This window comes from Dendrobates tinctorius, unplaced genomic scaffold (assembly GCF_039654945.1).
Source record: "Dendrobates tinctorius isolate UK_male_01 unplaced genomic scaffold, ASM3965494v1 ptg000086l, whole genome shotgun sequence".
Lineage (NCBI taxonomy): Eukaryota > Metazoa > Chordata > Amphibia > Anura > Dendrobatidae > Dendrobates > Dendrobates tinctorius.
The window spans coordinates 13528560-13540801 of record NW_027361754.1 but is presented as its reverse complement, the minus strand read 5'-3'; the positions used below and the strand labels follow the sequence as shown (position 1 = coordinate 13540801).

Genomic DNA, 12242 nt, shown 5'->3' with positions numbered 1-12242 from the left:
TTCCCCGATATCGCTTAGTGTGACGGGGCCTTAAAGCTCAGTGGGTTTTTTTTTAGATGACCCAATGTAAATAGGGTTCTATGGTTGCATTAGTTATAGAGCTCTTTACGAGTTTTCTCAGTGTAAATTATGAAACTGATCACTTGAAGAAGTGTCTTTTATTAAAATCTAAGAGTTTTGGTTGGATTCAAGTCTTTTCTCTTCTACTGGAAGCCAAACATCTAGTTGACACCACTGAGCTCAAATCTATGTTGGGTGTCTGTTTATGGAGCAGGTTCAGGAGCTGAGTCCTCTGCTCACATGGCGGATTCTAGTTGTTACACTACTACCTCTAACAGCAGCAACTGGAGCTACACTAAGATCTGATTACTGCTTTTAAACCCTGAAAGCTCTAACAGTGACATTTAAAGTAAGTAGTCCACAAGGATCACTGATCTATGCTCCCATAGGCCCCTGTGATGGGATCATGGGTCAGTGAGTTACCATAGTATACAAAACCAATAAAGCAATGGCCTAGCTACATAAGGCACTTCCACAATACCAATATACCTACAAAGAAACGGAAGCATATGCCAAGTAGATTAAAAATATTTTAGTCTTTATTTAACACTTATTAACACACAATTTTAAAATAATTTTTGCTTTTAGTGGGTAAACGCAAAGCTGGAACTGCAAACACAGGTGTAGTTATACTCAAACAATGAGCTAAAAATCTAATCTAATATATAAAGCTCAATGTGTGTGTGTATGTTTGTATGTATGTGTGTATGTCCGGGATTGGCATCTGCACCGTCACAGCTACAGCCAGAAAATTTTGCACAGTCACACGTCTGGACCCCGAGAGTGTCATAGGCTATGTTGTGAGGTGAAATTTTAACCCCGCGCATTCCAATTCACCAAACAATTTTGCCCCTAGGTACATAATGGGGAAAAAGTGTATGCATGTATGTATGTGTGTATGTCCGGGATTGGCATGTGCACCGTCGCAGCTACAGCCACAAAATTTTGCACAGTCACATGTCTGGACCCCAAGAGCGTCATAGACTATGTTGTGAGGCAAAATTTTAACCCCACGCGTTCCAATTCACCAAACAATTTTGCCTATTATTCTTATCATTTCTATGGTGTTATCATCCATCTGTAAAGCTGGAAATAACACAATTTATTACCGTGCCAACACAGACCACCCTGTTATGAATGGGTCACTGAGGAGGAGAGTACAATAGGCTGTGCCACCAGAACACCAGAAAGGTTGGTTGCTCAGAGGATTGCAGACCCCTGATCTTAACAACACAACTAGCAGTAACCGTGGAGCGTTCCTACGTTGCCCAAGACACTTCGTCACAGCCGGAGGACTAACTAAGCCTAAAGACAGAAAGGTGAAATCTAAACTGCCCCGGAGCAGATCCCCAAAGGAATAGACAGCCCCCCAAACATATGTTGTCGGTGAGACAAGATGAAGCACAAACAGACAGAAAATAGACGGAGCAAATGAAGGGACCCGCACTGACTAGATAGGACAGGACAGAAAAGGCACTGTCTGCAATCATGCAAAAACCCTAACAATTCCAACATGACTGATGTACAAAAATACTGAGGTTTGCACAACCTCGCCCCTCTATATCAGCACTCAGGTGTGAACTGGCGGCTAGCAACAGGCTAATACAGCAGGGGACTGAGCAAACAAACAAGATACAAAAATACAGGGCAGGAGCCAGCAGCCCCAGGGGGAGCAAGCTGACCCCTGTCAGCAATGCGAAATCAGATGCAAAGGGTTTAGCAAATGACACTTAGCTGAAAAATGCAGGATCAGGCAGGAGACAGAAATCCTCAATAAGCAAAGAAAGGAGTATCACCGGCAGCCACTGAGAGAAGTCTGCTCGCTTATGTAGTCCCAGTCACTACCCCCACTCCTCCAATTATCCTCTGCAGCTGATAGGTTAACATCATGTTGACCAGCTCCACTACAAGCAGTATCCACCAGAGGGAGCTTTGCCTCAAAAGTCAGATTAAGAGAGTTCACAACACCACCCTCTGACACAGACTGCAGGGGGAGCCCAGTATCACACAGGATAGGATTAGATACACGGCTCAGCAGTCAGTATCACACAGGAGAGGATTAGACACATGGCTCAGCAGTCAGTATCGCACAGGATCGGATTAGATACACAGCTCAGCAGTCAGTATCACACAGGATAGGAATAGATACATGGCTCAGCAGACAGTATCACACAGGATAGGATTAGATACACAGCTCAGCACACAGTATCACACAGAATAGTATTAGATAGATGGCTCAGCAGACAGTATCACACAGAATAGGATTTGATACACGGCTCAGCAGTCAGTATCACACAGGATAGGATTAGATACACGGCTCAGCAGTCAGTATCACACAGGATAGGATTAGATACACGGCTGAGCAGTCAGTAACACACATGATAGGATTAGGTACACAGCTCAGCAGTCAGTATCACACAGGATAGGGTTAGATACACGGCTCAGCAGTCAGTATCACACAGGATAGGATTAGATACACAGCTCAGCAGAAAGTATCACACAGGAGAGGATTAGGTACACAGCTCAGCAGACATTATCACACAGGATAAGTTTAGATACACAGCTCAGAAACAGGATGTGCCAAAGGAGAGGGCATTTTCATTCCAAGAATTCCACTCATTCCATCTGATTTGTTTTTTTATTTTAAACGCCTCCAGTTTCCAGTTCAAACAGAATAGGATTTTATACATGGCTCAACACTCAGTATCACACAGGATAGGATTAGATACACGGCTCAGCAGTCAGTATCACACAGGATAGGATTAGATACACAGCTGAGCAGTCAGTAACACACATGATAGGATAAGGTACATGGCTCAGCAGTCAGTATCACACAGGATAGGATTAGATACACGGCTCAGCAGATGGTATCACACAGGATAGGATTAGATACACTGCTCAGCAGTCAGTATCACACAGGATAGGATTAGATACAAGGCTGAGCAGTCAGTAACACACGATAGGATTAGATACACAGCTCAGCAGAAAGTAACACACAGGAGAGGAGTAGGTACACAGCACAGCAGACATTATCACACAGGATAGGATTAGATACACAGCTCAGAAACAGGATGTGCCAAAGGAGAGGACATTTTCATTCCAAGAATTCCACTCATTCCATCTGATTTGGTTTTTGATTTTAAACGCCTCCAGTTTCCAGTTCAACTGCTATTTGCAATGTCCATTAACAATGCTCAGGGACAGTCCTTGAATGTAGTAGGGATCGATTTGCAATCTCCATGCTTTTCTCATGGTCAACTTTACGTGGTCTGTTCAAGAGTTGGAACTGCCAAAAATCTGTTCATCTTTGCACCGAAAGAAAAAACCAAAAATGTTGTTTATCAAAAGCCTCTTGAATGAGTTGAAAATAAAATACTATCAATACTTGGGTAATCGTTTAGTTAATTTGTGTTGCAAATCTGTAGTGTTGAATACATGATGTGAAATGTTTTTATGTGCAATATATTCATTTTAATTTGTTATAACTAACCACAGTTGGTTACTATTCCCAGGCAACACCGGGCACTTCAGCTAGTATCCTTATAAATATTAGAGCATACAAGAATGAAAATCCACAAAAGAAATGTTTGTCTATATACAGCACAACTATTAGTACAATTGGTGCTTATAAAGTTCGACGTATGCAAAGGACATAGATTACTCAGTATATTGACCTCAAATTTAGTTAGACTGATTGCTCATTAGAGTCAAAGCCATTAATGGCCTATAGAATATATATATATATATAGCAATCTTATTTAGGGATAAGTAGGCCCACATTGTTTGCCACAGCAGTAGTCACAAAACAAGAATGCTCATATGAATCTTTCAAAGCTGAGAACTAGGATTTTCAATCAAGCTCAATTTTAGTTAAACTATTGCTCATAGCCCAGTATAAAAAACAAATTACCCATCACAAAAATATATATGCACGTATTTTATATATCCACAAAGTTAAAGTATAATACTTGGTGCTCATTAATTCAGAATGTTGCTGCTGGCAATAAATAAATTCCTAGGTTAAATAACATAACATCAGTGGAGTATATAGCTTTTAAAGTGCACGAGTGCTACTGGATATTGCAACAGTTAGATATATGAGAGAGAAGTTGAAATATGGTTAAATATGATGGGTATACCTGACCTGGTTTGTGGCAAAAATTCTTTTAAAATTGTGTGTTAATAAGTGTTAAATAAAGGCTAAAATATTTTTAAACTACTTGGCATATGCTTCCATTTGTTTATCGGTATATGGGTTGCCAAAGTAGTTGAGACCCTGCTAAAGACCCCGTGACTACAGTTTTGGTACTCCAGCCACAAGCTGTGTTCTTAGGTGTCTGTGGTCTTAGTAGGTTCTAGCCCCCTAAGGAAACTGGAATAAAAAGTAAAAAAAAAAATATAAAAATATAAAAGTACATCAAAATTCAAATCACTTTTCACTTTTTCCCTTTGAAATTTAAAAAAGTATAAAAATATACAAAAAATAGACTTTCCGTCACCGTGTTAATAAAAGTCCAATATTAAAAATATAACATTATTGAAAGATAAAAGCTGCAAAAAGAAAAAAAAATGAAATTTCAGAATTGCTATTTTTTCCAGTTAAGAAAAAATGTAAAAATATTTTAAAACCATGAAAAATTTTGAATAATGGCTTTTCTAAGTTAAAAAAAATCAAAATAAAAAAGATGTATATTTGGTATAGCCACGTCCGTAAGAGGACATAATATGAAATGCATAAAAGTATAATTATTCATAAAGTAAAAAAAATACGTTTAAAAACTATTTAACACACACTGCTGGAAACTAAGTTCAGAAAAAAATAATTATTAAAAGCAATTAAAACATTACATCTTCCCCAAAATTGTACCAATAAAAGCATCCCCTTTCCATGAAAAACTTCAAAACTTCACTCACTTTATGAGTCTTTGAAAATGATGACAAAAACACATTTTTCTTACTGTAACTTATGTTTTCCTATTTCTTTCAGTGAAAACTTTCAGGAGAAATTAGAAAAAGTGAGATCGGCAGCTCAACATGTTATGAAAATTGATCTTGAGAAAGAAAACATAATAGAACCTATGGTCTTACCTCCAGCAGATACTATCGTCAGTGCTTTTCTCCTGGATACTGTCAGCAAAAAAGAAGATGATTATATTAAATATCTCAAGAAGTTCGAAAGATTGCTGACACATGGGGGACGCCTTATAATACTTGGGGATTTAAAAACAACATATTACACAGTTGGGAAAGACAAAGTCCATGCTTTGAGTTATGATGAGGAGTTTGCCAAGAAAGCTCTAGTTGGATCAGGTTTTGTTATTGACCATTGTGAGGTTAAGAAAAGAACAGCTGAGAGTGACCATACTGACTATAAGGGCATCATATACATCGTAGCTCACAAAGAGAGTGAGGTCTAAATAGAAAATATCTCTCTTGTCTATCTCCATGTCTAGAGTTTCTTGGTAAAGCTTTAAACAGGGCTCCATCTATAATCAATCATATTTACCTATAGGTTTTAAAGAAAATCATGTAAAATGAGTATTCTCAAGTTGTCTCTTGAGTAGCTCAGAGCTATGCTGGCTTTTTACTTCCTAGTGGCTTGTTGGATGGATACTCCTACTTGAGAGACAGTTCTGTCCTGCTACAACACATTAATGGTCTGGCAGTGTTTGTTCTGAGTCTACACTGTTAGCACTGTATTCACATACAGATATAGCAGAGCCTTTGAACAAGCACACGAGAAGAGAACTGGTGGTGGCTGAGGGATTGTGATACTACAGGACTGAAAAGAGCATTTTGGTCAGGAGCAGAGAAGGAGGGGAGTAGCAAACACTGCTGTATAAAAAAAAGGCTGGAGAGAGTTGACAGAGATGTTCAGATTTAACACCTTTCCTGCACTTACTACATCAGTATGTAGCACTTGGCCAGGCTCTGGTGTCCATACTCCTTGTAAACAAGCTGTTCCCTATGTAAGATAAGAGCTTTGAAATGTGTAGTGAATGATGTAAACCAGGAGATTAAACAAATAAAGCGTATTTGTTTGTTTGAAGCTTGTAGTTTTGCACTAGGAGTTCTGAAGCATCTATGCAAGATGTATCTCTCTTCTCCTGAATCATCTTCTCAGCTGATTAATAACCAAATGAATCATCTCTGAAGATAGTTCAGAACAAGAGACATGGGGGTTACAGACCATGCCATAAGACTAGCTTATTGTCACAAGGAGATTTTTGCGAGTATCACCAACTGTCATGGTGGCGTCAGGATCTGTGCATTTCACAGATTCTCACACTGTACCTTCTTACTTAATTTATAGTTATGATCAGTGCAGGGTGACATAGGCATCAACTCTAAGTGCTACTTAAGTCACACGCTTTGAGATAGTCATGTCTGCTATCCTTATATTTAAGCTGGCTTGACTATGCAAATAATGCCAGCTATAGTTTTTCTATCCTGGTCTGGGGAAGTGGACACACAAACAGTGTTTGTTGAAACCTTTCCTTTTTCCTTGGTGTCATTTTGTTACTCTGTTGCCGCACAGGCTGTACACTTTTATACCTTAGTGTTTTTAACTGTGAAAGTGCTGTGTGATTGTGTGCCTGTTTTGCACAGTATGTCTTGTTTATGTTTTCCCCATACACTTAACAGACTAGTGCTACTTAGGAGTATAGTGAGGATCAAGTCCCAGGCATCCCTACTACCCGGGGTAATCCTCGGGACAGGGATAGATAGGGACCCATAGACTAAACAGTATAAGAGCTCATTTGCTATTTCTCAGTCACATGGTGACATTCACTGACAAATTTCACCAATAACTCATTTTTTAGCTATTTCTTCAACTTTTCTGACTTTGAGAACCACATTCAGCTCTGAAAATGTGTCGTTAACCACAATAAGCGCTGAGAAAGGGTATCGAGACACACCCAGCTTCTGCCCTATCACAGTGATGACACCAGAGCCCCCATTACTGGTATATTGACAGTGAAAGCTTTTCCACAGAAATCACAATGAGGCAGTATACCAAAATCCAAGGGCTCCCACCTTGCCCACCTTTAACAAGGACCTCCACCACAATTTTCTATCCAGATTTAAGAACTTCCTCTGACAGACAGTATCATTCTATCTCCAACTTGCAAAACTTAAATTACCTCTGAACCCAAATAATAATATTGCCTTGATCAATCTTGTTCATCAATGACATCATGGGCGCTTCACATTTTGGGATCCCTTGCTTTAGCATTGTTCTTTTTTCTGTTTACTTTCTATGAATAATTAAAAAAAGTTAAGCAAATCACATTTACTTGTTTGTGTCTTTTACTAGGGTGGGATTTTTATTTCTTTAATACATTTTGCAAACCTTGATTTATCATATGACCTCTTAGCTTTTTGTGTCAAATGTGCTCTCCCTATATTGCACCATTGTCTTGTATCTTCCCCATCATGCTCTTTCTCATCCATTACATCTTACATTACTCATTTATATGAGGTAAAGACAATGCTGAAAATAGGCATGATTATTATACCCATAGCAGTACCTCATATAGTATTGCCCATAGTGGTACAACATGACTATAAATAGCTTCAGTTTATCTGAGACAAAAAAAACAGATTAATTAAAATCAAATTTATCTTACGGAAATGAACTAAATCTTTCTTGTTATGAATGAGTCACCGAGGAGGAAAAAACAAAAAGCAAACTAAGCCCAGAAAACCGGAGAGGTTGGTAACTAGCCGATTGCAGACCCCTGATCCTATCCACAACAACTAGCCGTAGCCGTGGAGCGTGCCTACGGTGGTCCTAGATGCCTCGTCACGGCCGGAGAACTAAATAAGCCTAAAGAAAGAAAGGGAAAATCTAAACTGCCCCAGAGCAGACCCCAAAGCAATAGACAGCCCCCAACATGTATTGTCGGTGAAACAAGATGAAAACACATACACAGGTAGAAAGATAGGCTGAGCAAATGATGGGGCCCTCGCTAACTAGAAAGGACAGGAAAGAAAAGCTGCTGTCTGCAATCACGCAAAAAACCCTGCCAAAAAAAATGTCCAACATGGCTGATAGAAAAAGGCCCTGAAGTCACTAGACTTCAAATCACTATATCAGCATATTCTGAAGACAGAGCAAAAGAGATCAACTGATCAGAGACAAAATGGGGTTTCAGCCCAGTCCCAGCCAGGGCTGGCTGAGCACAAAAACTAAGTAAACCAGACAAAAACTCATATGAACAATAGCAGAGAAAACTTAGCTTTAGGAAGGCAGGAACCAAACTAGAAACCAGGAGCCACAGTCAGGAAAAATCACCAGCAAGAAACTAGGGAGTCGGTTGCTTTAAATCCAATCAGAAACTCCTGATGTCCAATCGCAGACCTCTTCCTCAGGTGGCCGGTCTCTGCCATTTAGATCAGCTTCATTACCTCCCTTCACCAACAGAGGGAGTCCAGATAGAGAACTCACTACTCCTCTGTCAGCACAGCCAGCTCCACAACCCTCACCAGAAGCCAGAGGCAAACCCGAAAATGAGCTCACAACACTTTCCCACTAAAGAATAATATTTTCTAGAAATCCTTCCCTTCTTGTCCACTCACTACAGTTGAAAAAAATAGACAGAAATTCTTATGATTAAATCCTGTCAGCAATACATCAGTATGCATCATCACTATACTTCATATCTAATATATAAAGCTCAAGTGTGTGTATGTATGTATGCGTGTATGTATGTGTGTATGTCCCGGATTGGCATCCGCACCATCGCAGCTACAGCCACAAAATTTGGCACAGTCGCACGTCTGGACCCCGAGAGCGTCCTAAGCTATGTTGTGAGGCGAAATTTTAACCCCGCGCGTTCCAATTCACCAAACAATTTTGCCCCTATCTACATACTGGGGAAAAAGTGTGTGCGCGTCAAGCCCCGCCCCTCATTATGATGTCATAATGCCCCTATTTGCATACTGGGGAAGCAGTGTGTGCGTATCAAGCCCCACCCCTCATTATGATGTCACAATGGTTGCCATGGCAACGCTGATGTCATCATAGGTTGCAAGCCCTGCAGCCGCTCATTATGATGTCATAATGGTTGACTATGGAATGGAGGATGTGTGATGGGTATATGGGCACTGGACTATGGGATGGGGGATGTGTGATGGGTATATGGGCATGGGACTATGGGATGGAGGATATGTATGATGGGTATATGGGCATGGGACTATGAGATGAAGGATATGTATGATGGGTATATGAGCACTCGACTATGGGAAGGCGAATATGTATGATGGGTATATGGGCATGGGACTATGGGATGGAGGATGTGTGATGGGTATATGGGCACTTGTCTATGGGATGGAGGATATGTATGATAGGTATATGGGCACGGACCTATGGGATGGAGGATGTGTGATGGGTATGTGGGCACGGGCCTATGGGATGGAGGTTATGTATGATGGGTATATGGGCACGGGCCTATGGGATGGTGGATATGTATGATGGGTATATGGGGATGGGACTATGGGATGGAGTATAATTATAATCTGTTATAACTAACCACAGTTAGTTACTATGCCCGGGCTCTTCAGCTAGTATCATACTAATAGTTTTAATTATTCTCATTTTGCATTAATTCAGTAGTAGCCCTTAGTGGCATTGGGTTTTTGAATAGTACTTACCGTATATACTCGTGTATAAGCTGAGATTTTCAGCCCATTTTTTGGGCTGAAAGTCCCCCTCTTGGTTTATACACGAGTCATATACCTGGGGGTCGGTGGGGGAGGGGGAGTGGGGGTGTCAGAGATTATACTGACCTCCCCTGATGTGGTCTCTGCAGCCCCCGCACTTCTCCCATGGTCTCCCTTCCTGCCTTCAGTGGTCACGTGGTACCACTCATTAAACTCATGAATATGCGCATATTCATGAGATTAATAAGCGGTACCACATGACCACTGAAGGAAGGAAGAGCTGCCGGAGACCGTGGTAGTCGGAGAAGCGGGGCTGCAGAGACTGCATCAGGAGGGGGTAAGTATATCCAATATTCACATGTCCGGGGTCCATCGCAGCTCACCGCTGTCTGCTGCATCCTGTTTCAGTGACATTTAGGCAGCAGGGGGCGTGGTGATGTGGTTTGGGCGCGCCGCGCCCTCTGCTGGCTGAACAGCCACTGACACAGGAAGCGGCAGACAGTGGTGAGCAGCGATGGACCCTGGACAGGTGAATATCTCAGGTGCCAGGTCCTGAGCAGGAGAGGTGAGTGTGGCATTTTTTGTGCAGCAGCATATGGGGGCATAATATATGGAGCATCTTATGGGGGCAGCATATGGGGGCATATTCTATGGAGCAGCATATGGGGCATATTCTATGGGGTAGCATATGGGGGCATAGTCTATGGAGCAGCATATGGGAGCAGCATATAGGGGCATATTCTGTGGAGCAGCATATGGGGGCATATTTTATGGGGCAGCATATGGGGGTATAATCTATGGGGTAGCATATGAGGGCATAATCTATGGAGCATCTTATTGGGGCATAATCTATGAAGCATTTTATGGGGCATAATCTATGGAGCATGTTATGGGGTATAATCTATGGAGCATCTTATGGGGCATAATCTATGGAGCATTTTATGGGGGAATAATCTATGGAGTATTTTATTGAGCATAATCTTTGGAGCATCTTATGGAGCATATTCTATGGAGCATCTTATGGGGCCATAACCTTTATGGAGCATGATATGGGGCATATTATTCTATGGAGCATCTTATGAGGGTATTATTAACCTTTGTGCAGCATTATATGGGGTGTATTTTGTATGGAGCATCTTATGGGGCCCATCATGAACTGTATGGGGCATTACATGGGGCTCCTGATTCAATATGGATATTCAAAAACATTTAACCTACTGATGTCTCAATTAATTTTACTTTTATTGGTATCTATTTTTATTTTTTAAATTTACCAGTAGCTGCTGCATTTTCCACCCTAGGCTTATACGCAAGTCAATAAGTTTTCCCTGTTTTTTCTGGCAAAATTAGGGGGGTCGGCTTATACTCGGTCGGCTTGTACACGAGTATATACGGTATTTGAGTTTGACAGTGTTCATATATATTTAAAGGAAAAAATACAATGAAACTAAAAACAATAGATAAATTTGGTGTAAAATTGCAGCTTCTTAAGGATTAAGCAGCACTAGACTGGTCTGTAACACAAAATGCCTACCAAACTGCCAATTTAAGTTAAAAACGCACACAATTTTTTATACACATCAGGAAAATAAATCAGACAAAAAAGCCAAAACATATTTTGTGAGGCTGTAAATCAACCTTCCCCTTGCATTATTCAAGTGCATTCATTATACAGTAAACCAAACGGTAACATTTCTCCTTGCGGAGAGTGACATATTAAGCATGCCGAGATGAGCAGACTTTAAGCTGCAATGCTCCTCTGAGATATATGCAAATTTTCTCTTCAGAGAGGAATAGGACTAGAACTCTAGTGCCCCCTATAGGAAGTATGAGTCCTAAAAGTCACATCCGACACCTCTCACATCCTCAGTAAGGTGCCTTTCCCCATCTGGTTACTGACTCCAGATGAATAGTTGCTCATATGGATCACTTCAGACATCATCTCATTCACTGTAATGATAGGAGTGTTTGTTCTGCAGAAGTGACGCCTGGGCAGCATCAGAACCTACAACCCGGAACAAATTATGCTGTCCACTGTAGTGTGGTTAAGCCAGGATGTCCAGCTGAAAAAAAAGCTAATCTTTTCAGAGATTAATAGCAGAATAGCCACCTCCGAGGAGCTGTCACTGTGCTCCGAAAACCACTCTGAAGGTTTTTCCAACAACACCATAACTCCAGCCACAGACTCGAAAACAGAGAGGAGCCAGAGAATCTAGGAGACCTGACAGAACAAACCCTAATACATGTTACATTTGAATCCACAGAACCGTCTTCTTTTTCCTACTTCGTCCCCTCTTCTTTCTGAAACATTTTACAGGACTACTTTAATGCCCGAGCTCCTGTGTAAATTGATAATTTAGTTTTTCCCCTTTCAGAGAATGTTAAACACATGCTGATCATCAAATCTAACTTTGGACTTCTCCTTCAATGGCTTCTTCTGGGGGGCCACCATGTCTCTAAAACATTATGTACATGCTACATGATGGGCCAGATCAGAAAAAATAATTAAAGTATAA

General features: G+C 40.8%; 1 protein-coding gene across 1 annotated transcript in view; it reads left to right on the top strand.

Moving 5' to 3' along the window:
* Positions 1-7353, top strand: part of LOC141097700 (nicotinamide N-methyltransferase-like) — a 59847-nt gene extending 52494 nt beyond the window's left edge. Inside the window, exon 4 of the mRNA XM_073585079.1 lies at positions 5048-7353. Within this exon, the coding sequence (XP_073441180.1) occupies positions 5048-5477 (430 nt within the window). The 3' untranslated portion in view covers positions 5478-7353. The remainder of the gene's footprint in view (positions 1-5047) is intronic.
* Positions 7354-12242: the final 4889 nt, after the last annotated feature.